General features: G+C 40.0%; 1 protein-coding gene across 5 annotated transcripts in view; it reads right to left on the bottom strand.

The window, feature by feature from the left end:
* Nucleotides 1-24,267, bottom strand: part of ANKS1B (ankyrin repeat and sterile alpha motif domain containing 1B) — a 1,161,043-nt gene extending 1,136,776 nt beyond the window's left edge. For 2 of the 5 annotated variants that reach the window (XM_055576275.1, XM_055576292.1), the window contains exon 1: nucleotides 23,848-24,228. In XM_055576275.1, coding sequence (XP_055432250.1) covers nucleotides 23,848-23,981 — 134 coding nt within the window. In that variant the 5' untranslated portion in view covers nucleotides 23,982-24,228. Of the gene's footprint in view, nucleotides 1-23,847 lie in introns of all 5 variants that reach the window. The other 3 variants (XM_055576264.1, XM_055576282.1, XM_055576254.1) reach the window with 3 other exon arrangements.
* Between the last annotated feature and the right edge of the window lie 3,011 nt (nucleotides 24,268-27,278).

Genomic DNA, 27,278 nt, shown 5'->3' with positions numbered 1-27,278 from the left:
CAGGAAACTGCCACACAGTACTCAAGCTTTAGTCATAATCTCCACGTTACCTAGAATTCTTACATGCCCACAGCCTGATTTTCTTCCAACACAAGGCTACAGACACTGCTGACTTGGAGAGATTAGCAGTAGTAGTAGTAGAAGCAGCAGCAGCAGCAACAACATTAATAGTATCATCATCGATTTTTTTAAAAAGAGCATTATGTTATTCTCCTCTTCCACTTCCTCTTCCACTCTCCTCTTTTTCTTCCTCATCATTTCCCTTCTCTTCTTAAACAATTTAGTCCCTAGAGCCATTAAGTAAGGCAGAGAAAAGTAGGCATCTAGATCAGAAGAAAGAGAGAAGTTGCAGTGGCCTACAGTGAAGCAACAGAGCCCAAGCCAGGGGAGAAGCATGTTCATATTGGGGACAGCTGACTGTGGGGTGTCAGAGCTTAAGCAAGCTGAAGAGGGTATCCCCAAGGAGGAGTGGATAATGTGAGAGGGTCAGAGACCAAATAGGATGAAAAAGGTGTCCTTGTGGCAATGGCAGAGGGAAACATCCTGATGAGGGGTGTCAGAGTCCAGAGTGAAGACTATATTCATATACAAGGGTCACACTCAGTGCAGGGGGATTAAGCCCTAAGAAGAATAAAAAAGTTATCTTTCTGTAGAGGCCAACTGGCAGGAGTCAGAGCCTGAAAAGGACAAGAGGCTTTCTGTGTAAAAGGCAGTCTAAAATGGGTGGCAGAGCCTATGCAGGGCAAGAAAGACAATGACACTGGAAGGGTATCACAACAGAGAAGAGGACTGGTTACATACGGAGAGTTTATCAAATATGTATACATATTAAAGAAACATGAGGCCAAGGTTTTCACTATCTGAAAATGGAAGTTATAAACACAGGAAGGGAGACTCTAAAATGAATCCTGCCTGTGGAGTTGGACTAGAATTAGACATATCATTGTAAACTCATGGATTACGATAAATATATAGATGAAAATGTGTGTATCTTTGTATGTGAATTTTTTCTCACTCCTTTGCTGAGATAATCTGAGACAGGAGACACTCCAAAAGCAATGAGCATACCTAGCACCCAAAATCTATCTTCTAATTACCTGTCGTTCTATTGTACTTCACTTTATTGCACTTTGCAGACACTAGAATTTTTACAAATTGAAGACATGTGACAGCCGTGTATCAAGCAAGTCTATCAGTGCCATTTTTCCAACAGCACTGGCTCAGCTCATGTCTTTGTGTCACAATTCTATAATTCTTACAATATTTCAAACATTATTATATTTCTTATGGTGATCTGTGATCAACGAATTCTGAAGTTACTACTGAAAATGTTTTGAGGTGCCATGAACCATGCGGCAAACTAAACAGATAAATCTTGTGTATGTTCTGACTGCTTCACTGACTGGCCATTCCCATCTCTCCCTCTCCTTGGGTCTCCCTATTCTCTGAGACACAACAATCTTGAAATTAGGCCAACCAATAACACTAGAATGGCCTCTAAGTGTTCAAGTGAAATGAAGAGTCACACATCTTTTACTTTATTTTTTTAATTTTTTTTCCAAAGGAGCATTTTTTTTAATTTTTTATTTTATTTATTTTTTTTACTTTACAATATTGTATTGGTTTTGCCACACATCAGCATGTATCCGCCACGGGAGTACATGTGTTCCCCATCCTGAACCCCCCTCCCACCTCCCTCCCCATACCATCCCTCTGGGTCATCTCAGTGCACCAGCCCCAAGCTTCCTGTATCCTGCATCGAACCTGGACTGGCGATGATTAAGTTTAGTGAAAAGCTTCAGTTCAGTTCAGTTCAGTCACTGAGTCGTGTCCGGCTCTTTGCGACACCATGAATTGCAGCATGTCAGGCCTCCCTGTCCATCACCAACTCCCAGAGTTCACTCAAACTCACATCCATCAAGTTAGTGATGCCATCCAGCCATCTCATCCTCTGTTGTCCCATTTTCCTCCTGCCCACAATCCCTCCCAGCATCAGAGTCTTTTCCAATGAGTCAACTCTTCACATGAGGTGGCCAAAGTACCGGAGTTTCAGCTTTAGCACCATTCCTTCCAAAGAACACCCAGGACTGATCTCCTTTAGAATGGACTGGTTGGATCTCCTTGCAGTCCAAGGGACTCTCAAGAGTCTTCTCCAACACCACAGTTCAAAAGCATCAATTCTTTGCCACTCACCTTTCTTCATAGTCCAACTTTCACATCCATACATGACCATAGGAAAAACCACAGCCTTGACTAAACGAACCTTTGTTGGCAAAGTGATGTCTCTGCTTTTCAATATGCTATCTAGGTTGGTCATAACTTTCCTTCCAAGGAGTAAGTATCTTTTAATTTCATGGCTGCAGTCACCATCTGCAGTGATTTTGGAGCCCAAAAAAATAAAGTCCGACACTGTTTCCACTGTTTCCCCATCTATTTCCCATGAAGTGATGGGACCAGATGCCATGATCTTTGTTTTCTGAATGTTGAGCTTTAAGCCAACTTTTTCACTCTCCTCTTTCACTTTCATCAAGAGGCTTTTTAGTTCCTCTTCACTTTCTGCCATAAGGGTGGTGTCATCTGCATATCTGAGGTTATTGATATTTCTCCCAGCAATCTTGATTCCAGCCTGTGCTTCATCCAGCCCATTGTTTCTCATGATGTACTATGCCTTGACATACTCCTTTTCCTATTTGGAACCAGTCTGTTGTTCCATGTCCAGTTCTAACTGTTGCTTCCTGACCTGCATATAGGTTTCTCAAGAGGCAGGTCAGGTGGTCTGGTATTCCCATCTGTTTCAGAATTTTCCACAGTTTATCATGATCCACACAGTCAAAGGCTTTGGCATAGTCAATAAAGTAGAAATAGATGTTTTTCTGGAACGCTCTTGCTTTTACCATGATCCAGCGGATTGTTGGCAATTTGATTTCTGGTTCCTCTGCCCTTTCTAAAACCAGCTTGAACATCTGGAAGTTCACGGTTCATGTATTGCTGAAGCCTGGCTTGGAGAATTTTGAGCATTACTTTACTAGCACGTGAGATGAGTGCAATTGTGCGGTAGTTTGAGCATTCTTTGGCATTGCCTTTCTTTGGGATTGGAATGAAAACTGACCTTTTCCAGTCCTGTGGCCACTGCTGCGTTTTCCAAATTTGCTGGCATATTCAGTGCAGCACTTTCATAGCATCATCTTTCAGGATTTGAAACAGTTCAACTGGAATTCCATCACCTCCACTAGCTTTGTTCATAGTGATGCTTTCTAAGGCCCACTTGACTTCACATTCCAAGATGTCTGGCTCTAGGTGAGTGATCACACCATCGTGATTATCTTGGTTGTGAAGATCTTTTTTATACAGTTCTTCTGTGTATTCTTGCCATCTCTTCTTAATATCTTCTGCTTCTGTTAGGTCCATACCATTTCTGTCCTTTATCAAGCCCATCTTTGCATGAAATGTTCCTTTGGTATCTCTAATTTTCTTGAAGAGATCTCTAGTCTTCCCCATTCTGTTGTTTTCCTCTATTTCTTTGCATTGATCACTGAGGAAGGCTTTCTTATCTCTTCTTGCTATTCTTTGGAACTCTGCATTCAGATGTTTATATCTTTCCTTTTCTCTTTTGCTTTTTGCTTCTCTTCTTTTCACAGCTATTTGTAAGGCCTCCCCAGACAGCCATTTTGCTTTTTTGCATTTCTTTTTCCATGGGGATGGTCCTGATCCCTGTCTCCTGTACAATGTCACGAACCTCAGTCCATAGTTCATCAGGCACTCTATCAGATCTAGTCCCTTAAATCTATTTCTCACTTCCACTATATAACCATAAGGGATTTGATTTAGGTCATACCTGAATGGTCTAGTGGTTTTCCCTACTTTCTTCAATTTAAGTCTGAATTTGGCAATAAGGAGCTCATGATCTGAGCTTAGATACGTCAAAACCTGAGATAGACTGAAAGCTAGGAATCTAAAGCCAAACAGCTAGCCAAGTTGTGAATGCCAAATAAAAATTCTTGAAGGAAATTTAAAGTTCCAGTCTAGTGAACACACAAACAATAAGAAAGCAAAACAGCCTTATCCATAATAAGAAAGTTTTAGTGATCTGGATAGATCAAATGAGCCACAACATTTGCTTAAACCAAAGCCTAATCCAGAGCAAGAAAAGGCTGAGAGAGAGGTGAGAAAACTGCAGAAGAAAAGTCTGAAGCCAGCAGAAGTTGGTTCATGAGGTTTAAGGAAAGAAGCCATCTTCATCACATAAAAGTGCAAGATGAAGCAGCAAGTGCTAATGCAGAAGCTGTAGCAAGTTACCCAGAAAATCTAACTGAGATAACTAATGAAAGTGACTACACTACACAACAGATTTTTTTTTTGTAAATTAATTATTTTAATTGGAGGCTAATTGCTATACAATATTACAGTGGTCTTTGCCATACATTCACATGAATCAGCCATGGGTGTACATGTGTCCCCCATCCTGAACCCCCCACTCACCTCCCTCCCCATCCCATCCCTCAGGGTCATCCCAGTGCACCAGTCAACAGATTTGTCAATGTAGGAAAATCTTATATTAGAAGACAATGCCATCTTAGATTTTCACAGCTAGAGAGAAGAAGTCAACATCTGACTTCAAAGCTTCAAAGGTCTGGCTGACTCTCTTGTTAGGAGCTAATGCAGCTGGTGGCTTTAAACTTAAGCCAATTGTAAATCAACTATACTTCAATTTTAAAAATAATTAAAAATAAAAATTTAGCCAATGCTCATTTACCATTCTAAAAATGCTAAGGCCCTTAAGAATTATGCTAAATCTACTCTGTCTATGCTCTGTAAATGGAACAATAAAGCCCGGATGACAGCACATCTGTTTACAATACGGTTTACTGAATATTTTAAGCCCCAGGCATACTGCTGAGGAAAAATATTCCTCTCCAAATATTACTGCTCAGTGACAAAACACCTGGTCACCCAAGAACTCTGATGGAGATACACAATGAGATTAATACTGTTTTCACACTTACTAACACAACATCCATTCTGCAGTCTACAGATTAGGGAGTAATTTCAACTTTCAAGTCTTATTATTTAAGAAATATATTTTGTAAGGCTATAGGAGGGATTGGGGGCAGGAGGAGAAGGGGACGACGGAGGATGAGATGGCTGGATGGCATCATCAACTCGATGGACTTGAGTCTGAGTGAACTCTGGGAGTTGGTGATGGACAGGGAGGCCTGGCATGCTGCAATTCATGGGGTCGCAAGGAGTTGGACACGACTGAGCGACTGAACTGAACTGATAGCTGCCATAGACAGATAGAGCTATAGACCCTGGGAAAGTCAACTGAAAACCTTCTGGAAAGGATTCACTCTTCTGGATGCCATTAAGAACATTCTTGATTCATGGGAAGAAGTCAAAATATCAACTGGAATAGGAATTTGGAAGAATTTGAATTCCAACCCTCATAGATTACTGAAGGATTCAAGACTCCAGGGAAGGAAGTAACTACAGATGTGGCAGAAATGGCAACAGAACTAGATAGGGAAGTGGAGCCTGAAGATGTGACTGAATTGCTGTAATCTACCTTGAACAGATGAGGAATTGCTTCTCATGGAACAGAAAATAAAGTAGTTCTTGAGACAGAATCTACTCCTGGTTAAAATGCTTTGAAGACTGTTGAAACTACAACAGAGGATTTAGAATATTACACAAACATAGTTGCTAAAGAAGCCACAGGTTTTGAAAAGACTGACTCCAGTTTTGAAAGAAGCTCTATTGTGGGTAAAATACAAAATAGTATTGCATGCTACAGAAAAATTATTCATGAAAGGAAGAGTCACTTGATGTGGCAAACTTCATTTTATTATTTTAGGAAATTGCCATAGCCACCCCAACCTTCAGCAACCGCCACCCTGATCAGTCAGCAGTCATCAACATCAAAGCAAGACCCTCCTCCACCAGCAAAAAGATTACAACTTGCTGTAGGCTTAGATGCTGTTTAGCACTTTTAGCAATAAAATATTTTTAAATAAATGTATGTACACTGTTTTTCAGACATAATGTTATTACATACTTAACACACTATATAGTATACTGTAAACATAACTTATATATGCATTGGAAAACCAACAAATTCACATTACTGTAGTGATCCGGAACTAAACCCACAGTACCTCTGAAGTATGCCTGTAAATAAACGAATAAAAGAAAGATTGATGAAGAATAGGATATTCACATAGTTTAAAGATATCTCCCCACAAAACAGTTTTTACAAAGGGAAAATGAATAATTGTATATACAAAAGTCTGAAAGACACTAGCATAAGCAAATGATTAAAGAAAACATTATCAGTAATACAATGAAATCAAAATCATATACCATCTGATAGGATGCAATGAAAAGAACACACCATCCCTCTGTGAAATTCTTACCAAAATGTATAAGAAAACATCAGGAAAGCCAAAATTGAGACTCATTTTATAAAATAATTGGCCTATGGTCATCGAAAAATATCAAGGTCATAAAAGTCAAGGAAAGACTGGGAAACTGTACCCTAGTGAAGAAGATTAAAGAGGTATTACAACTAAATGTAACGGGTGATTTTGAATTGGATTCCAAGTGATGCATGCAAGTGGCACAACTGCCAAAACCTGAGTGGGGGGCAGTGGTTATTTCCTGATTTAGTGGATATATTCTGGTCATGAGCTTTCCAGGTGCCATAAGTGATTTTTTAAAAAAAACCCACCTGCCAAAGCAGGAGACTCAACAGACGTGGTTTGATCGCTTAGTTGGGAAGATTCCCTGGAGCAGGAAATGGCAACCCATTCCAGTATTCTTGCCTGGAAAATTCCATGGACAGAGGAGCTTGGCGGGCTACAGTCCATTAGGCCACAAGAGTGGAACATGACTGAGCAACTGAGCACACTGTGATTGTATATGGAAATATCCTTGTCTTTAGGAAATAACTAAATACAAACTAAGGGATTTTTGGGTACCAGTACATTAGGCTGGCAAGTTACTCTCAAATGATCCAGAAAAAAAATAATTATTTGAATTATACTTCCAGATTTTCTACAAGTGTTTGATTATTTTAAAAGTTTTTAAAGAAAAATATTTGAGAGTATATAGTTCTATCTTCAGCCATTAAAGAATTACTTAAACCTTATTTATGATCAGATTTAGATCATACACTGATATGCAATGGAAAATGGGAGCCCAATGTTGACACTGGGCTAATCCAAAGAAAAAGCTGAATTTATTCAGACCTTAGTAAAATTAGATACTACAATATAGTCAGCTGTGGTCATATGCATGCAATTTCTGTAAGGGCCTAAAAAAAGTCTATTTTTTACCTTCCAAAGCACCACTATCACACTAAATACATAGTACACACTCTCAAAATATTTGTCGATGAAGTTTTAAAAAGAAAGATAAGGAACATATTAATGATAGGCTTATTAAAAACCCATTAACAACATAGATTACAGCAGAGTATATACAACTCCAGGTTCCCTGGTGGCTCATTGGTAGAGAATCCACCTGCCAATGCAGGAGACGTGGATTCAATCTGTGGGTCAGGATGATCCCCTGGAGAAGGAAATGGCAACCCACTCTAATTTTCTTGCCTGGAAAATTCCATGGACAGAGGAGACTGGCGGGCTATAGTCCATAGGGTTACAAAGAGCCGGATATGACTGAGTGACTGAGCACATACATTTCCAACAGCAAATAATCTCCTTCTGTTGAAATTAGCTTTGTGAGAAAAGTAGAAGGTATGAACAAAGGCTAAATCTTTGGTGATCAGTATGACCCCTAAACGTAGGCAGGAAAAAGTAATCCCTATCTCTGCAATCAAGATTAGACAAATTAGCATCCTTAATAGCCTGTCTTGGTGCCTACACCATTAAAGATTCAGGCTAAGACAAAGTCCCTAAGAAGTTACATATTAAAATGTAAATATCCCAGAGTCCTCATTCAAATACAGATACTTGGAAATCTATATAATTATTCCCTGCACAGCCATTAATGTCTTAGTAATAATAATAATCATAACAAAAGAATCACTGAGCTAGGTACTTTATATAAATGATCTTTACTTCTTGCAACTCTACAAGAAAAGTATTATCATTGCAACTTTATAAATAAGGAGAAGCCCAAGCAAATAACTTGCTAAGGGCCAAGAATCCATTCAATGGCAGAGTTTTCATTCAAACTCAAGATTCAGATTTTTTCCATTATGTCTTGCTGCTTCTTTCTACTGCACCATTTACTGTTTTTGAAAATGGAGATCTAAGGCACAAAGGTATAAAATGCAATATAGGAAACTTTTTTTGGTATAGGATAAAACTGAATGAGAGTTCTGAGTTTCAGATAAAGGAATCCACAGAATGCCTCAGAACCAAGATAGGAAGAAAGGCTCTGAAAAAGGAAAGTGGTGAACAGAAAGAAGGGAGGTGAAGGTCCTGAGAATACACTGCCTTGCTTCCTTGGTTTTTCTACACAGCCTAATACTAGATTTGATGAGGTTCCTGAGTTGTTAATGAGCTCAGATTTATCAGCTTGAAAGAGAGAAATTATAAAGTTCATTAAGTGAGGACCGAAAACTTCCAGATGTTCAAGCTGGTATTAGAAAAGGCAGAGGAACCAGAGATCAAATTGCCAACATCTGCTGGATCATGGAAAAAGCAAGAGAGTTCCAGAAAAACATCTATTTCTGCTTTATTGACTATGCCAAAGCCTTTGACTGTGTGGATCACAACAAATTGGACAATTCTGAAAGTGATGGGAATACCACACCACCTGACCTGCCTCTTGAAAAACCTGTAGGCAGGTCAGGAAGCAACAGTGGGAACTGGACATGGAACAACAGACTGGTTCCAAATAGGAAAAGGAGTACATCAAGGCTGTATATCGTCACCCTGCTTATTTAACTTATATGCAGAGTACATCATGAGAAACGCTGGGCTGGATGAAGCACAAGCTGGAATCAAGATTGCCGGGAGAAATATCAATAACCTCAGATATGCAGATGACACCACTCTTATGGCAGAAAGTGAAGAGGAACTAAAAAGCCTCTTGATGAAAGTGAAAGAGGAGAGTGAAAAAGTTGGCTTAAAGCTCAACATTCAGAAAACGAAGATCATGGCATCTGGTCCCATCACTTCATGGGAAATAGATGGGGAAACAGTGGAAACAGTGTCAGACGTTATTTTGGGGGGCTCCAAAATTACTGCAGATGGTGATTGCAGCCATGAAATTAAAAGACGCTTACTCCTTGGAAGACAAGTTATGACCAACCTAGATAGCATATTGCAAAGCAGAGACATTACTTTGCCTACAAAGGTCCGTCTAGTCAAGGCTATGGTTTTTCCAGTGGTCATATATGGATGTGAGAGTTGGACTGTGAAGAAAGGTGAGTGGCAAAGAATTGATGCTTTTGAACTGTGGTGTTGGAGAAGACTCTTGAGAGTCCCTTAGACTGCAAGGAGATCCAACCAGTCTGTTCTAAAGGAGATCAGCCCTGGGATTTCTTTGGAAGGAATGATGCTAAAGCTGAAACTCCAGTACTTTGGCCACCTCATGCGAAGAGTTGACTCATTGGAAAAGACTCTGATGCTGGGAGGGATTGGAGGTAGGAGGAAAAGGGGACGACAGAGGATGAGATGGCTGGATGGCATCACCGACTCGACGGACATGAGTTTGAGTGAACTCTGGGAGTTGGTGACAGACAGGGAGGCCGGGCGTGCTGTGATTCGTAGGGGTCACAAACAGTCAGACACGACTGAGTGACTGAACTGAACTGAACTGATGGTGAATACTCAATTTTCCTTCTTTTATAGGAGGGAAAAAATAAGGAGATGTAAGTCACACCCATCTGAAGACATGGGGTAGACAAGTTATTAGACCATCTTTGAAGACAAGGAAGTACTATAACATCAAGTGCTTAATTTTGGATAAAACAATTCCACCCTGTTTAATGTGAAAATAACAACTGACAAAGGAATATTTTAAAACATCTTTAGTTCAACACTGAAATCAGTCTACTCTTATATACCATCAAGAAATAAATGTAGGAGTTCCCTGGCAGTGGTTAAGAAATCTGCTGCCAGTTCAGGACGTGGGTTCGATCCCTGGTCCAGGAATATCCTACATGCCATGGAACAACTGACCCCATACTACTGAGCCAGTGCTTTGGAGCCTGCTAGCCGCAGCTACTGAAGCCCACAGGCTTACAGCCCATGCTCTTCAACAAGAGAAGCCACCACAATGAGGCGCCCTTGCACTCTGCACTGCAACAAACAGTACCTTCCCACACCCACTTGCCACAACTGGAGAAGGCCCATGTACAGCAAGGAAGAGCCAGCACAGCCAAAATAAATCAGATCAGATCAGATCAGTCGCTCAGTTGTATCCAACTCTTTGCGACCCCATGAATCGCAGCACGCCAGGCCTCCCTGTCCATCACCAACTCCCAGAGTTCACTGAGACTCACGTCCATCAAGTCAGTGACGCCATCCAGCCATCTCATCCTCTGTTGTCCCCAAAATAAATAAATCTTATTAAAAAAAAGAAGAAGAAGAAGAAATGTAGGACTTCCCTGGTGGCCCAATCCAGGAAAGTCCATGCTTCCACTTCAGGTGACATGGGTTTGATCCCTGGTCGGGGAACTAAGACCCTGCATGTCACGCAGTACAGTAACTTAGTAAATAAAAAAAGAAACAAATGTAAAGCAAAAGAGTGCCTATAATATGAAACTGTATAATAAACAAAAGCAAAATTAATGAGAACTATGCAGGATCTGTAATACGTTGCTATGTAAGTTTGTAGAAAATATCCTTTCTATTTATCTAATGGAATCAAATTGGTATTTTCACAGCATCACTGACTTGATGGACGTGAGTTTGAGTGAACTCCGGGAGTTGGTAATGGACAGGGAGGCCTGGCGTGCTGCCATTCACGGTGTCGCAAAGAGTCGGACACAACTGAGCAACTGAACTGACTGACTGAACCAAGGATATACACTGACCCCTATGAAACAAGGAAGCAATGTGGCACAAAAAAAGATATCCGGGATCAGAAAGACCTGAATTGGAATCTTGGATCTGTCACTTACCAGCTTTGTGACATTGCGCAAGTTATTCAACTTTTCTGCTCTTTCATCCCATATATAAATATGGAGTTAATAACAAATACCTTTCAGAATAATTATTCCACTTCTAGAAATGTATGTTAAGGAACTAATCCATCCCAAACTATCCCTTCCCCTCATTCCTCCCCGCCCCCCTCACCCCTGACAGCCGTAAGTTTGTTCTCTAAGTCTGTTTCTGTTTGTAAGTTTATTTGTAGCATTTCCTTTTAGATTCCACACATAAGGGCTATCATATGATATTTCAGTCCCTTTGCTGTTCATCTGAAACTATCACAACACTAGTAACTGACTATACCCCAGTACAAATAAAAAGATGTTATGAATATCAATTCAGTTCAGTCACTCAGTCGTGTCCGACTCTTTGCGACCCCATGAATCGCAGCACACCAAGCCTTCCTGTCCATCACCAACTCCCAGAGTTCACTCAAACTCATGTCCATCGAGTCGGTGATGCCATCCAGCCATCTCATCCTCTGTCATCCCCTTCTCCTCCTGCCCCCAATCCCTCCCAGCATGAGGGTATTGTCCAATGAGTCAACTCTTCACATGAAGTGGCCAAAGTACTGGAGTTTCAGCTTCAGCATCAGTCCTTCCATGAACACCCAGGACTGATCTCCTTCAGAATGGACTGGTTGGATCTCCTTGCAATCCAAGGGACTCTCAAGAGTCTTCTCCAACACCACAGTTCAAAAGCATAGATTCATCGGCGCTCACCTTTCTTCACAGTCCAACTCTCATATCCATACATGACCACTGGAAAAACCATAGCCTTGACTAGATGAACCTTTGTTGGCAAAGTAATGTCTCTGCTTTTCAATATGCTATCTAGGTTGGTCATAACTTTCCTTCCAAGGAGTAAGCGTCTTTTAACTTCATGGCTGCAATCACCATCTGCAGTAATTTTGGAGCCCAAAAAATTAAAGTCTGACACTGTTTCCACTGTTTCCCCATCTATTTCCCATGAAGTGATGGGACCAGATGCCATGATCTTCGTTTTCTGAATGTTGAGCTTTAAGCCAACTTTTTCACTCTCCACTTTCACTTTCAAGAGGCTTTTTAGTTCCTCTTCACTTTCTGCCATAATGGTGGTGTCATCTGCATATCTGAGGTTATTGATATACCTCCCGGCAATCTTGATTCCCACTTGTGCTTCATCCAGCCCAGCGTTTCTCAAGATGTACTCTGCATAGAAGTTAAATAAGCAGGGTGACACTACATAGCCTTGACGTACTCCTTTTCCTATTTGGAACCAGTCTGTTGTTCCATGTCCAGTTCCCACTGTTGCTTCCTGACCTGCATACAGATTTCTCAAGAGGCAGGTCAGGTGGTCTGGTATTCCCATCTCTTGAAGAACTGTCCACAGTTTATTGTGATCCACACAGTCAAAGGCTTTGGCATAGTCAATAAAGCAGAAATAGATGTTTTTCTGAAACTCTCTTGCTTTTTCCATAATCCAGCAGATGTTGGCAATTTGATCTCTGGTTCCTCTGCCTTTTCTAATACCAGCTTGAACATCTGGAAGTTCATGGTTCACGTATTGCTGAAGCCTGGCTTGGAGAATTTTGAGCATTACTTTACTACCGTGTGAGATGAGTGCAATTGTGCAGTCGTTTGAGCATTCTTTGGCATTGCCTTTCTTTGGGACTGGAATGAAAACTGACCTTTTCCAGTCCTGTGGCCACTGCTGAGCTTTCCAAATTTGCTGGCATATTGAGTGCAGCACTTTCACCTTTATTAAAAAGGCAATTTGTGTAACAATGTTCATCATAATATCATTTATAAAAATAACAAGTAAACTAATCTAGTTTTAAGGGAATGTTAAGTAATGGGTATATACATCACCAGATCAGTGGTTCTCATACTTTATAGAGTACATAACAAACTAAGGAAGCTTTGTAAAATGTATATTCTTAGACCCTATACTTAAAAATTCTGAGCTAGTAAGTTTGAGATGAGAAAAGGAAATGCATTATTTTGAGCAAACAACCAGGAATAATTGTGATGGAAGGGGTCCATGAAAAGCCTGCATTAAATGGAATACTACTGTGCAATTAGAAATATGATTATGAAGACTTTATAATAACACTAAATTGTTTGATATATTTTTAAGTGAAATATTTAGGATTCAAACTGTATACTCTATCTAATAACAACCACATTAAACAGACATAGAAAAAGTTATTTTAGCAATAGGATTGGAACAATTTTTTTCTTATACTCAATTTTTTGAAACACTGTCATGCTATTATAAATGATTAAGCAACATACCAAAATTTAAAACAAAGAGCCAATGAATCTCCATGGCCTTCAGATTTAAAATTCAACTCCTAAGGGCAGTACACAAGTACTTCTATTTCCAGACTTACTTCATACCCATGCTCTATAACAAACTACTTCTAATACCCCAAATTATATATATATATTTACATTTTTATACAAATTATTAAATATACTGTTCTTTTTGCCTGAATTACCCTTCCCCAAAACTGTCAGCCTAACAAACTCCTACTCATTCAACAAGATTTAAGAATCATCTCCTCTCTGAAGTTTACCCTGACTACTCACTCCTCCAACAGATTAAAGGTATCTCCTTCTTCCTCCTGTCATTCCTGAAGCATTGTTTGAGACTTTCATTACAGCACACATTACAGTGTATTAACTCTTTGTTAATATTCTCCCATTATTTTACAAGTACTTGTTCATAATTATTCACCTTCTCCATTATGTCTCCAAAGTCTCTATGAAATTCAGAGTAACAGAACATTCTGTCACTAGCCAAAGCAAACCAACAGGAAAGACTCTGTTATACATTACACCCCCACTGGAGAGTTTACCATGCCAAAGAACATCTCAGCATAATTCCTGCAGCTCCCCTCAAACACACTCCCATTCACTCCCATGCCTTCATAATAGCAGCAAAATATTTATACAAAACAAGGATAATTCTGTAATTCAATACAGCAGTTTTTTAGTATCTTCAAAACACTAATAAACTATATTTAGCATATTTAGATGCTATATAAAACATTTCAAATGCAGATTAGTAACTACAGGTATCAAACAAGGATTCAAAGTGGCTGAATAGTAATTTGGTGGTAAAAGACAAAAAGAAAAGTTTAGTGTGGAAGAATGCTAATTGGGATGCATGGGTCAGAACTTCAAACACCTCCCCAACAATGAAACATAGGTTTTTGAAAAAAACCTATATATTGAGTAAACTTACAATATGAATTTGTTTTACTAAGAAAATGGATGTAAAAGAATTTGAATCTCAAACCATATTAGACACTGAAGCTCTTATACAATTATAGTCTATATCTTTGTCATAATAAATAAAAACACCTAAGGAATAACTTCTGGAAACAGGCAAAAAATACAAAATATGCTGATACCTAAGATGAGTATATACTATAACAGATATCCAATAAAAAGTTCTAGGGACTAATATGATAGCAATTTAAAAAGGGCTTTTCCAGCACTGCCCCTGTGCTATCCTATTTCTCTTCAATCAAATCCCTTTCCCCTTCAACAGCACTAGCCTTATAAGAAGAAAGGATAAATGACCACCTTTATCCAACCCATTCTGAAAAAATCCACTCCATCAACTCTGCCATTAGAGCTTCATAGCTTTAGTATTTTGGCCTGAAGTTTGTTTCCTCTTTTGGACAAGGAAATGGCAACCCACTCCAGTATTCTTGCCTGGAGAATCCCAGGGACAGAGGAGCCTGGTGGGCTGCCGTCTATGTGATCATATAGAGTCACATGACTGAAGCAACTTAGCAGCAGCAGCAGCAGTTGTTTCTTCTTTAAATGAAAATACTAAAAGAGCTTCCTCTTTCTAAAAGCCTTTACAGTCAATCATACTTCAGTATGAATTGTCAGCACTCACAAATAGTTGCTGGTGGTAGGGGAAGGTTAGGAAAGACACATGGACACAGAATCTGTGAGGTGAGAGGAGAAATTAACACTGACATATGCAGGAAACTAGAGATGATGAAAGCAAACTCTGTAAGCTCCAGAATTTTGAAGGTTCAATTTTTGTTCTTAATCTACTCACTATGCACAGCTCATTCCAGCTCTGCTCCTCACACAAAACCTGCAACCCTTGGAGAGGGGCAATTGACACAAAAACTAGAGGCAGGCTGAACGTGTGCTAATTTCAGTAAAGAGGCTTTCTTTCTAAAGAGAAAGAAATTTGAGCCAGAAGTGTTAGAAGAAAGGTGGTAGAGGAAACAGAAATATCAAGCAGACAGCAAGAAATGAGGTTGGCTGTTTATGTCCACAGCCATCAATCAACAGATGATCCAATTTGAGGGCGACAAGTTTACTCCGATTGTTTCAGCTCAGTTAACTAGAAGTAATTAACCGCTTTAAATAAAGCTGCTCTCACAACACAATAGAACCCAAGTAATTCTATAGCACAACTGAATCAAAATTCATTTTACAGATTCATAAGGATGTGCTGTTAAATAATAAAGTATTACCTATAAGAAACACTTTCAGAGATGAACTTTGGAGATTACAACAGAAGGAAATGAGGAAAATAAAATTTATCTTTTAACCATATATTTTGACTCATCCTCAAAAATCCCAAAACTGCAAGCCTTACCCAGGTTTAACACAAATGTAGAAGTCACTTGCTGTCCTACTGACACAAAGGAAAACTGAACTCTAAGAAGAGTTTTTAGATCTGTGTTACACAAGAAAATGCACTGGGCTGTCAACTGGCACTGTGCCTTGGGCTGCCATATGGTTTACACGACCATGTCATCACATACAAGAGAAAGAACTGGCACACAGATATGTCTTCCGGGTAAACTCCTGCTTTTTCAAACATGAGATAATCTCTCATATCAACATAAAATGAAATGACCAAAACTCATATTTCAATTAATTAAAACTATGCTGAAATATGTTTGAAATGGAAACCAAAGACACACTAAAATGCATTAAATGTTAAACAGCTTCAGATTCTGTAGGCTGAAATTAATCTTTTCTAACCCATGATTGAATTATAGTCAGCTTCCATTTCTAGTTAAACACTCAGGAACAATGTTCTATAATAGACTCTGAAAGAATTTTCCAAAATTACCTCAAATGTATAGTGAAATAAATTATTTCAGTACACTACTGAGCTAATAAAATTCTGTTTACTGTCACCTGAGAGGTTAAATTGCTAAGGTCAGTAGGCACACTACTGAATATTGTAAACTCCTGCATTAATGTCAGTGAAGACCTACTTCACTCTTCTGTGACTATAAGAAACCACTGAGATGCACTATGAATTGGGCAATGCAAAAACAGACAGGTTGAGTAGTCACCAGCTGGTTGTCCTAATTCCCTGCTACACAACATCCTCACAGTTTCGAAGAGGGAGCTGAAAACCCTGTAGTTGAGAAAGAGGTCAATACCAAAATTCTCTCTCCTCTCTCCTTACTCCCCATCATGCAGCTGGCACTGTTCACTCAGGCAGACACAGCTCGCTGAACAGAATGGTGCAATCACCGCTTCAAACATCATTACTATCTAAAATAGATAACCCACTTGCAACTTGACTATTTTTATAGATATAACATTTTCATGCAGTTTAACTGCTCTATTTGTGATTTATTCCATTTAACCAATACAGCTTCCCTGGAAGTGAGTATCGTACATTAATCTCAACAGCCATAGCTGCCCAAATAGTTGAAAATTACAATACTTTCAAGTTGCCATGAACTGAATCCTGAATCTGAAAAACTTATAAGCTGTCTGGTTTACATATCTTTGGTGACAAGATTACTTTTCCCTCAGTTCTTACTGATATACTTCTTCACATGGAGGTCTTGAGAACTGGATTCCTTATGTTTCACAAGAATTTACTAACTATACATAGTATCTGATTCTTTGAGGCATTGAGAAAATTAAGTAAATTTGAGTTATTAACAAACTTTTTTACTGCTTTATCAAAATATAAATAATTCTTAATCTAGACTAAAAAAGAAATAATTTAACACAGTTTAAATGGGACTTATTTTTGTTTAGATTAAAAGGTAATTGTGCCAAAGAGTGAAATTTTAAAAGGCTTTGCAGCTATCTCATGAAAGATATGTTAAATAAAATGAAATTTCATACATAATATGAAGGAAGAAAAGGAGAGAAGCAATTCAATTTGAGTACTCTAATGAGCTCTGATGAGTTCAGATTTTTTTTTTAAGGATGAAAGAGGGTGTAAGAGATAAAACTGAAAGCAAACACAGAAGTGAAGTATATATTTGCCGTGGAAAAAGGCTAATGTCCTTTTCAGCTAAGTTTTAAAAAAAGGAGAGAAGAAATAGAAGTTCACTGCTATGACAGCTAATATAATCTTAATCTCTGACATATTAAAACTGCAGATGGTTTACACCACAAGAGAATTCCCTAAAACATCTAACAAAACTAAGAATCTGATTCTTCCCAACTTCTATTTTGCTCTTATCCCTAGTGAGAATAATTTTCAACCCAGAAAGCATAAACAATGCTAAGATTTTACCAAAGCTCCAGAAAGACTGAGATCATAAGAGACACTTAGCCACTTCAAATGGGTTTAAGTATCCAGATTCAAAAGAATTAGAAGCAAAGGGGTACAAAGAATTTGCAACAATACTAGGCATCATTAACTGTTCGCTATCAGAAACAAGTTATAACAAAGTAGCTTAAGTTTGGTGGAATTTATAGACACACTAGGCTTCCCTGGTGGCTCAGAGGGTAAGGAATCTGCCTGCAATACAGTAGAGGTAGGTTGGATCCCTGGGTCGGGAAGATTCCTTAAGAGAAGGGAATGGCTACCCACTACATTATTCTTGCCTGGAGAATTCCATGGACAGAGGAGCCTGGTGGGCCACAGTCCATGGAGTCACAAAGAGTTGGACATGACTGAGCAACTAACACACACATACACATAGACTTCTACTACAGGGGTAGACCAAAGGAATGGAATAAACAGAACATAATGTGAATACAGAAAGGCAATAGATAAAATACCTCATAATATTCAAATAGATACATTAGAGAGAAATAACTGGTTCTATTAAGTGGCCTCAATGTTGGTAGAAAGACCATGCATAAAGATGGTCACTTTCAAATTTATACTAATTTGAAGTTCTTTAGGAGTATATCATAGTTGTTGATACCAGTTATAGAAAACATGCTTATTAAATCTACATATGATGCAGAGAAGGAAATGGCAACCCACTCCAGTGCTCTTGCCTGGAGAATCCCAGGGACGGGGGAGCCTGGTGGGATGCCGTCTATGGGGTCGCACAGAGTTGGAGACACGACTGAATTGACTTAGGAGCAGCAGCAGCAGCAGCATGATGCAGAGAAGAGACTTTAATATACTGGAAAACAGACTCAAGAGCCAAGAGAGCTAGATATATCATAAATATAGGCTAACGTAGGTAAGATTAAATATAATAGAAATAATTTAAGTTCAATCAACGCTTTCACAAGTACCAGACAGGAGAACCATGACAAGTTGACAAGTCATTGACAACCATGACAATGGCTTGACAAGTCACTGGGGAAAAAAAAAAAAAACGTTGAAGTTTTAATTGACTATCTGCTCAATGTGAGCCAAAGGCACCGTACAGCTTAGAAAATTTTGACCTGTACTAAGGCAGGTCTTAGATCAATAATAAGAAAGTAATAACTTCATTGTACCATGTTTTAAATAGCTGCTATTTCATTTTCATTGCACAATACATGTTTACTCTAAAATATGGGAAAATATATATAAGCCAAAAAATAAAGATCACTCACAATTCCACCACTCACTAAATAATCCTATTCCTTCTCCAGAGGATTTTTGCAACCTAGGGATCGAACCCTGGTCTCCTGCATTGCAGGAAGATTCTTTACTGTCTGAGCCACCAGGGAAACCCAATAACTACATTCTTGTGCTTATCATTCCAGACTTCTGGAATGATATTAAATATATAAAAATAATATATAAAAATATATAAAAATGATATTAAAATATAATGAATATTTACATACAATATAAATGTTCACACACATTTATTCTTTGTTAAAGAAAAGGATCATACTAAATATGCTGCTTTGTAATTTTTTTAGAAATTTAAAATATATTAAGTCCCACTATACCTACACTGGTCAAATGACAACTATTGCATTTTTTTCATTTCTAGTCACCATATTTGAAGAGAGTCATTGAAAATTTTGAGAATAGGAAAAAAGTATGAAAATGTTAGTTCTTAACATGCTCAGTCGCTAAGTCATGTCTGTCTTTTTGTGATCCTACGGACCATAGCCCACCAGGCTCCTCTGTCCATAGGATTTTCCACGCAAGAATACTGCAGTGGGTTAACACTGCCTACTCAAGGGAATCTTCCCCACCAAGGGACTGAAGCCTTGTCTGCTGTGACTCCTGCACTGGCACGCAGATTCTTTACCACTGGGCCACCTGAAAAGCTCCAAGGTCTTAACACCTGCTCTATTACCACGTGGTGATTGGTTGTTTAAATCTTAGAAAAAAATAGAAGATTCATAAGAAAACAATATAGCTAAATATTAGCTGAAGAACTGCCCTGGCAAACTAAACTACTTTATACTGACCCATAAAGCCAAATTAGTACCAACTGCTGGAAATTACAGCGAGGTGAATTTTAGCTCAATAAAAGATGAATATTTTAAGTAATTAGAGCCATCAAAAAATCGAGTGGATGGAGCTAGCCATTGCAGGGTTTAACAGAATTGCAGTAAGTAACTGGTAAAGGATGTTATAGGTAAATTCTCTAGGTAAGAAACTGGATGAAAAGACTCCTTTATATTTGAAGATTCTGTGATTCTAATGGAAAACTTACTATAGAAATTTACTCCTTGTTGAAGAAAATGGCAACCCACTTCAGTATTCCTGCCTGGGAAATCCCATGGACAAAGGAACCTAGCAGGCTACAGTCCATGGGCTCACGAAAGAGTCAGCCATGACTTAGCAACTAAACAATAACTAATTCACGATGATGAACATTTTTGTGTTCATTGGCGGGTATATGTCTTCTTTGACATAGTGTCTGTTTTCTTATAAATAACTGAAAAGACAACAAGGCGTTGGAACTTGAAAAAAAAGAGAAAGAAATTTACTCCTAGTACCATGTGAAGCCAAAGTGTTAGTCACTTAGTCAGATTCTTTGTGACCCCGTGCACTATAGCCTGCCAAGTTCCTCTGTCCATGAAATTGTTCAGGAAGAATACTGGAATGGGCAGCCCTTCCCTTCTCCAGGGGATCTTCCTGAAGAAGGGGTCGAATCCAGGTCTTCTGCATTGCAGGCAGATTCTTTACCATTTGAGCCACCAGGGAAACCTAAGGCCTTTAGAAATAGTCAACAAAGTGATAAGGAATTGGAGATATTTAGTCTTGATAAAGTAGGAAGAGGAGGCACTAAGACCTTAAAAGTGTTGTATACAGTGTTGAGATTAAATTTATTCTGGAAAGCCCCAAAATTAAAAACAAAATGTAGATGTTCAAGAAAGGAAGATTTCAGCTCAAGGGAAAGGAAGAATTACTAATAAATTAAAGCTTTCTAAAATGAAAAAATAACAAAGAAAAGAAATAGAGTCGAGTATTCCAGAGTTCTGTGAGAAATCACAGCACAATGATGAATACCAATGTGCTAAATGCTTTGCATTAATTTCTATACCCCATTTAACCCTTACAATAGCTCCATATGATAGGTATTCTTACTATTTCCACTTCATAGAAGAGCACAGTGAGGCTTAGAAACGTATTTACTCAAGGTCATTTTTTCACTTTTGCTGAAAATCAGTGTCAACCAAACATACCTGATTCCCCATTATACAGCTACTGCTCACTTAGTAGGTAATAAATAATCAAAAGCATCTTCAGAAAGAGTATCTACTGATTCTTCAAAGGGCAGTCATGAGTTGCTTTTTTAAGGATGTAAGGATTTTTAAATTATTATTCCTACAAAGAAGTGTTCAAATTAGACACATTGGCCATGTACTTTAAACTTTTGTAAATAAAACAGATTCAATGAATAAGACTTAAGGCAAGGTAAGGCAAATTTGAATCACAAAACTTAAAATCCTTGCCATTACTAGTTATGTGATCTTGGGCATGTTCTTAATCTTCCTATCTCTTTAGTCCATCATCTGAGAAATGAGGACCAAGCTCTTAAGGTTGACATAAGAACTGAATGAGATGATATACGCATTTAGCACAGAATCTGAGCCTATTATTACACAACACAAATAATAAAGTAGGGCAATGTTAAATCGCTTCAGTTGTGTCCCACTCTTTGTGACCCCAAGGACTATAGCTTGCCAGGCTTCTCTGTCCATGAGATTCTCCAGGCAAGAGTACTGGAGGGGGTAGCCATTTCCTCATCCAAAAGTAGGGCAGAGGAGTACCAAATCTATTCCACAATTTCAAAATACTTTAAAATTTTGAACTGTCTTTATGTCTGAAGGTAAAGAGATAATTTTCTATTATCTTGTAAATAAGCTTTTGATGACAATCATCTGTGAAATAAAATGACAATGAAATAAAGTATGCTTTCTTAGGAATTTCATTTTATGTAAAGAATCACCCAAAGAAGATAATTTCAATTCTCATTGTCTTCAAAGGCACTATTTCAGTTGTTTATTCAATATGATATAGAAAAATGGAAGTTTTAAGGTTACTGGTTTTGATTTTGCTATTTTACAACTTGGTTCAAACTACTCTAATGAACACACATTTTTAAGATTTTTTGTTTTGTAGTCTCACTGTTGAGCTACTACTTCTACCTCTGACAAAACCAGCAAAAGAGACAGCCTCTCATTCCAGAAGTACATTATAGTCACAATTTTCATGTCATAGTTGATGTTTATCAACACTAAATAGTTGCTATTCTATTCCTGAAATTTTACATTCTCTTTTTAAAATGACACAACTCAGAAGGCATTTAAAAGATGTTTAACTTCTATCACAAAGATAAGTTTTTTAAAACACCATTCATCTCAAAGGAATCAACTGAAGTTCTCCCTGCTCTCAAAGAATTCTTTAGTGTTTTTGTAAAGAAATTGATTATTTTTAGAAACCTCTTTCAGGATATCAGTTTCTAACCATAATGATATTTATCACTGACATGATAGCAAACATTTATTTCACCTGCAATTTAAAACTATACCCAAATAAACTGCTTCTGTATAAACTACCTGTGACTAAGGGCAATTACTAGATCTATAATCTGAAATTTGTACACTGTCTACCTGTGATTGAAAGTGAAAATTACTTAACAAGAGAGAGCACACAAGAGTCATCACTTCTAAATATTTATAAATATTCACCCCATAAATATTCATTGTTCCGAAGCGAACTATCATTTCAATAAAATGCCACTGTCAACAAGTACAGATGATCATATGTGGAGCTTTCTAAAATCCTATCAATTATTTTCCAACTAAATTCATTTCACCATAACAGGAATGTTCTCATTTACCTATTAGCCAAGACTGTAACTAACTGCATTATCTGACCACCACAACACATGAAAACTTGTGTAAAGAACACAATGTCATCATCCAAAAGTTTGTATTAAGCACTGGTCAAAAGCAGCAAAGAACAGTTTTTAAAACTGTTAAAAACCAAGAAAATCACTTGAGCTTAAAAAATTTTTACAAATAGAGTTAGACTTAAAAGATGTTTTAGGGTGAAGATGTGAATCATGATCGATGCCTCCAAAAACATCCAGGATAAACTGAATAGCTATGATTTTAGAAACTAAATAGCTTTCCTTGAATTTTATCTAGTGAATATTCTTCAGGCTTCCTCCCTCACAACTGATTTCATTTGCCCATCAAGTCACCGTTTAAATTAATTGTTTTTTCAAATATGTAAATCAATCCTGCTATTTCTAAGATACTGCCTGGTGAAAAAAAGACTGTGTGTGTGTGTGTGTGTGTGTGTTTCCAAGCAGTATTAAGTCTCACCTGGAACATCTTCACATTAAAAGCCCTCTACTATATTCCATATACACTTTCCCAATCCCAACCTGGCATTCTTCATCCTGAGATACAATAACCAAGTTTTACTCAGCCATGTCCAGGTGACTGAAAGTACTCCTGGGGCTGCCTAACCTGCCTCATCAAGTTTTACACACCCTGTACTGATGACATCTCACCAGAAGGCTCACTCTCTTCATTTTGTAGGATCATATCCCACAGCACAGCAAATGCCTTCTGCAAGAGAAGGGGAGCAGCAACCAAGGGCTGTGGCTTTTGCAGGATAATAGCATGCACGCAAAAGCTTCTCTGCCAATTTCATTTAAATAGCCGAAAAGGGAAAGGTGGGGCGGGGGGGGGGGGGTGGTGCGGTGCGAGTAGGAGGCTGGATTCGAAACTGAAAACATGTAATAAACATTGATGGAGAGCGGGTGAGACGCAAAAAAATTCTTCCAGCAGCACTAGGGCTAGTGCATGTACAAGTTCTGCACCACAGCTCACAGAAAAGTAGCTACTGACGCATTGAAGGAAGGCTATTTTAAAATTACTCAAAGAATCTAAGGCATCTATCTGACAGGGAGGTTCATGCCTCCTCTCCATATACACATTCTGTTTTCCCACCTAATTTAAGAATGAATCGCTGGCAGCCACCAGGTGCAATAACCGTGAGGAGGAAGGACGTATTCATCACAATGCATAGCGAGGTGTGCAACCGCGGAGCCGGTTCCGGTCCTTACCTTAGCAGACTAGACAGGGGCAGGGGTCCGGATCCACCGCCCAGGATCCCTCCTTTCCTGCCAGACAGGAGTTTCTCCACCAGAGCCACATTTCCAGTGCGAGCAGCTTCCAAGAGCTCCTGGTCCTTCCCCATAGTCTCTCAACGACTCCCTCTGAGTCCTTTCCCTCTTCGGGTCCTCCTCCCCGCCCACCCCCACTCCCCACAAATCCAGAGCCCTCTCCGCCCCACCCTAAGATAATGCCAGAGCTCCAGCCCCTAGAGAGCCTGCAGCCCCCAGCCGGGAACACTACTCTCCGCTCCTCTTCGGGGCGCAGCTTTTACAACGAGGACCAGACCATGTCTTGGAACAGGGTCTGGCTGAGCTGGGAGCCGCGACGCGCCCCCACAGCCACTCCCCTTAATTCCCGAGGCCTCGTTCCCGCGGGTGGGGTGTCAGGGGGTGGGGACCGGGGATGCTTTTTGAGAAGCGGGAGGAGGATGCTGAGGAGTGAGGAGGTCGGAGGAGGAGGAGACGGAGACCGTCCTCGCCTGAGCGCGAGCGCCGCGAACGCCTGTGGCGGCTGCGGCCCGCGCACCCTCGCGCCCCGGCCGGGTTCTCCTCAGCTTTTGCGCCTGGCCCGCTCGGCGGTTAAGGAGGCGGCGTCCGCGGGCCGCGGCCCGCTGCGGAGAGGAGCGCGACGGCTACGGCTCCGGCGGCCGCGGCCCGCGCCGAGGCCGCGCGGTGCGGCTGAGCTGCGGCGGGCGCGTGCCGAAGGCGGCGGCGGCTGCGGCGGCGGTGGTGGCAGAGGCGGCTCCGGGCTCGGGTAGGGCGGGAGGGCGCCCGGGTCCGCCGGCGGCGGCGCTGAGGCCTGGCGCGCGGGGGGCGTGTGAGCACCGGCAGGTGCGGCTCGTGTGTCCGTCCGGGGGAGGGGGGGGCACGGGGGGCGGGGGGACGAGGTGGGGGCGGGGGGACGAGGTGGGGGCGGGGCGCCGGGACGAGATTCTCTCGGTTTTCGTGGGCGGGGACCCTCCCTCCTCCAGTCTCCTTGGGAGAGGTTTAACCGTGTGAGGACTGGAGTTCTCCCGGCCTCTGCTACTCCTCAGCCCGGCGGCCGCCGGCGCCACGCCTCGGGTCAGTCACGACGCGTAAGGAAAATCCTCCATGACCGGGATGCGAGGCTGGTGATACTGGGGAGAAGCCCTCCTGCCACCGCTTGTGTCGGTGTCCAGGCGACTGGACCGGCTTTTCGTCCGTCCGTTTACCTGCCTGAGACCTGCCCTTGTTTTAGTTTAGTTTCAGTGGCCCTGGCCGTTGCATGGTTTGTGACTGCTGCAGTTTTTCTAGGGTCTTTCATCAGCCCTCTATTTCAGTTAGGCTTTGAGGATCTGCTGACTTGTGGAAATACCAGGAAAAAGGCTCTCATTGAAAATTCCTCCACATTCACACTGGGAAAAATATAAATGAGCACGGATTAGAGACCCACTTTAATTTGCATATTCATCAGCAATTCATTGTGTATGGTTGGCTTGATTTTGTTAGCTGCTCTCCTTGCCCGCGATGGAGAGCACGCATTTCTGTTGAAACTTCCTGTAATACCCTGTGCTTTGCCTTGCCCTTGGAATAAACTTCATAAATGTTAACTTGTTGATAATCAGTTGGGAGGAAAGGGACATAAGAGGCACTTTCCTCACAACTCAGTGAACTGGATATTACTACCATATATCCATTTTGGTAATGAGTAAATATTGGGTCAAAGCGTTAATTAAATTTCTCAAGATGCTGCACAGTTAAGTGGTTGAAAGAATTGGACCACAGAACTGACTCACTGACTCCCAATGCACCTTACTGCCCCCATGAAAAAATTAAATGGACAGACAATAATGATCAAAGACATCTCGTGAGCAGTTACTAGCGACCAGGTACTATTCTGTTTTTCATCTGTTGTCTTAACCTTGTAACAATCCCATGAGATGGATACCATTTTAATCTTTATTTTAAAGATGAGGGAACTGATTAGCTCAAAATCATGGGGCTAGAAAGTGAGCCAAGACTCAAATACAGGACTGCTTGCTACAGGCAGAAATTTTAAGTAAATAATTGGGAAAAACTTAAAAGACATTCAGGGATAAGCAACAAGTGTAGTTTTTAATTTTTTATGAAATTTAGTATTCTGAGATTTTATTTGAATGGCTCAAAGTATTAGATATATTATGGCTAAAGGAAGTAGGTTTTGAGCTAGTGGTTTTTGTTTTTTAATCTGTTTTAATAGTAAGATGATATTATATATGATAATAATATGATCTCTGACATACTGGGACTAGCAGACCAGTTAAAGAAACAAGAGGTAAGGAGCCATTAATTTCATTTTGAAAATGGTATGGAGAAATCCTTCTTCCACTCTCCTAATGTTGCCACCTAAGCAAAACACATCTTTCCCAGAATAGACTGTAAGTATTCAGTTGGTCAGAGCTAAAAGTAACCCACAGTTTTGACAAGCAACAACAGTTAATCATGACTGAGTGATCAAGAGGGTTAACCCCCAATGGGAAAACCATTAGTAATGATTTACTAAAGGTCAGTTCCACCGTTTCATATACTCTAGTGGTATATGATACTCAAAGCCAGTTTTCAACTCCAAACTCTTTGTAGTTACATCATTGTTTCTTGTTGAAGAGGACACAGGTTTGACTGCATGCGAACTAACATGGAAACAAAAAGTGAAAACATTCTGCCAAAAATCTGAAGAGGCCATGGACTTCCCTGGTGGTCCAGTGATTAAGAATCTACCTGGCAATGCAGGGGACACTCCCTGCAGGGTTCAATCCCTGGTCCCAGAAGATTCCACATGCCCTGGGGCAACTAAGCCAATGCACTTCAAATACTGAGCCCTCAAACCTAGAGCCCACAGTGAGGAAGAGGAGAAGATAATGTCGCATAGCATCAAGTTAGCAACTGAGCTAAGATAGGATTACTCTGTGATTTAGGGAGTAGATTTGGAAAGTATCTGCTTTCTCTCCATCTTGAGCTCTACAATTACTCTGTGTAACTGGGACTATGATAAGTTGTGGGACAGAAGTTAGCAGCTCCAGGCTACAAAATACTATGAAGATATTAGACATCTAAATAGAACACCAAGTTCTAAGTTTCTGCATTCTATGTAAATTTGTCTCCTCATGCCTATATGGCACAAATTCTGCCCTTCATTATCTTCCTGAGGAGACCCAGACATCAAGTATGTTATCAGTCTAAATTTATGGTTATGAGTATTGAAGGCCATGGAAGGTCAATTACCCATCTTCTCCAAGTTCTAACCAACTGAAAGTAGACATAAGGAACCAAATGAGCATCACATTAGAGTATCATCAGAAGTTTCTTCCTCTCTAGGGAAATTTGATGTGAAAAAATAAGAGCTCCTCCAAGACCATCACGGCTTCCCTGGTGGCTCAGCA

This window comes from Bubalus kerabau, chromosome 1, assembly GCF_029407905.1.
Source record: "Bubalus kerabau isolate K-KA32 ecotype Philippines breed swamp buffalo chromosome 1, PCC_UOA_SB_1v2, whole genome shotgun sequence".
NCBI classification, from domain to species: Eukaryota; Metazoa; Chordata; class Mammalia; order Artiodactyla; family Bovidae; genus Bubalus; species Bubalus kerabau.
Note: the sequence above shows the minus strand (reverse complement) of the source record. Positions and strands in the feature narration are given on the sequence as shown.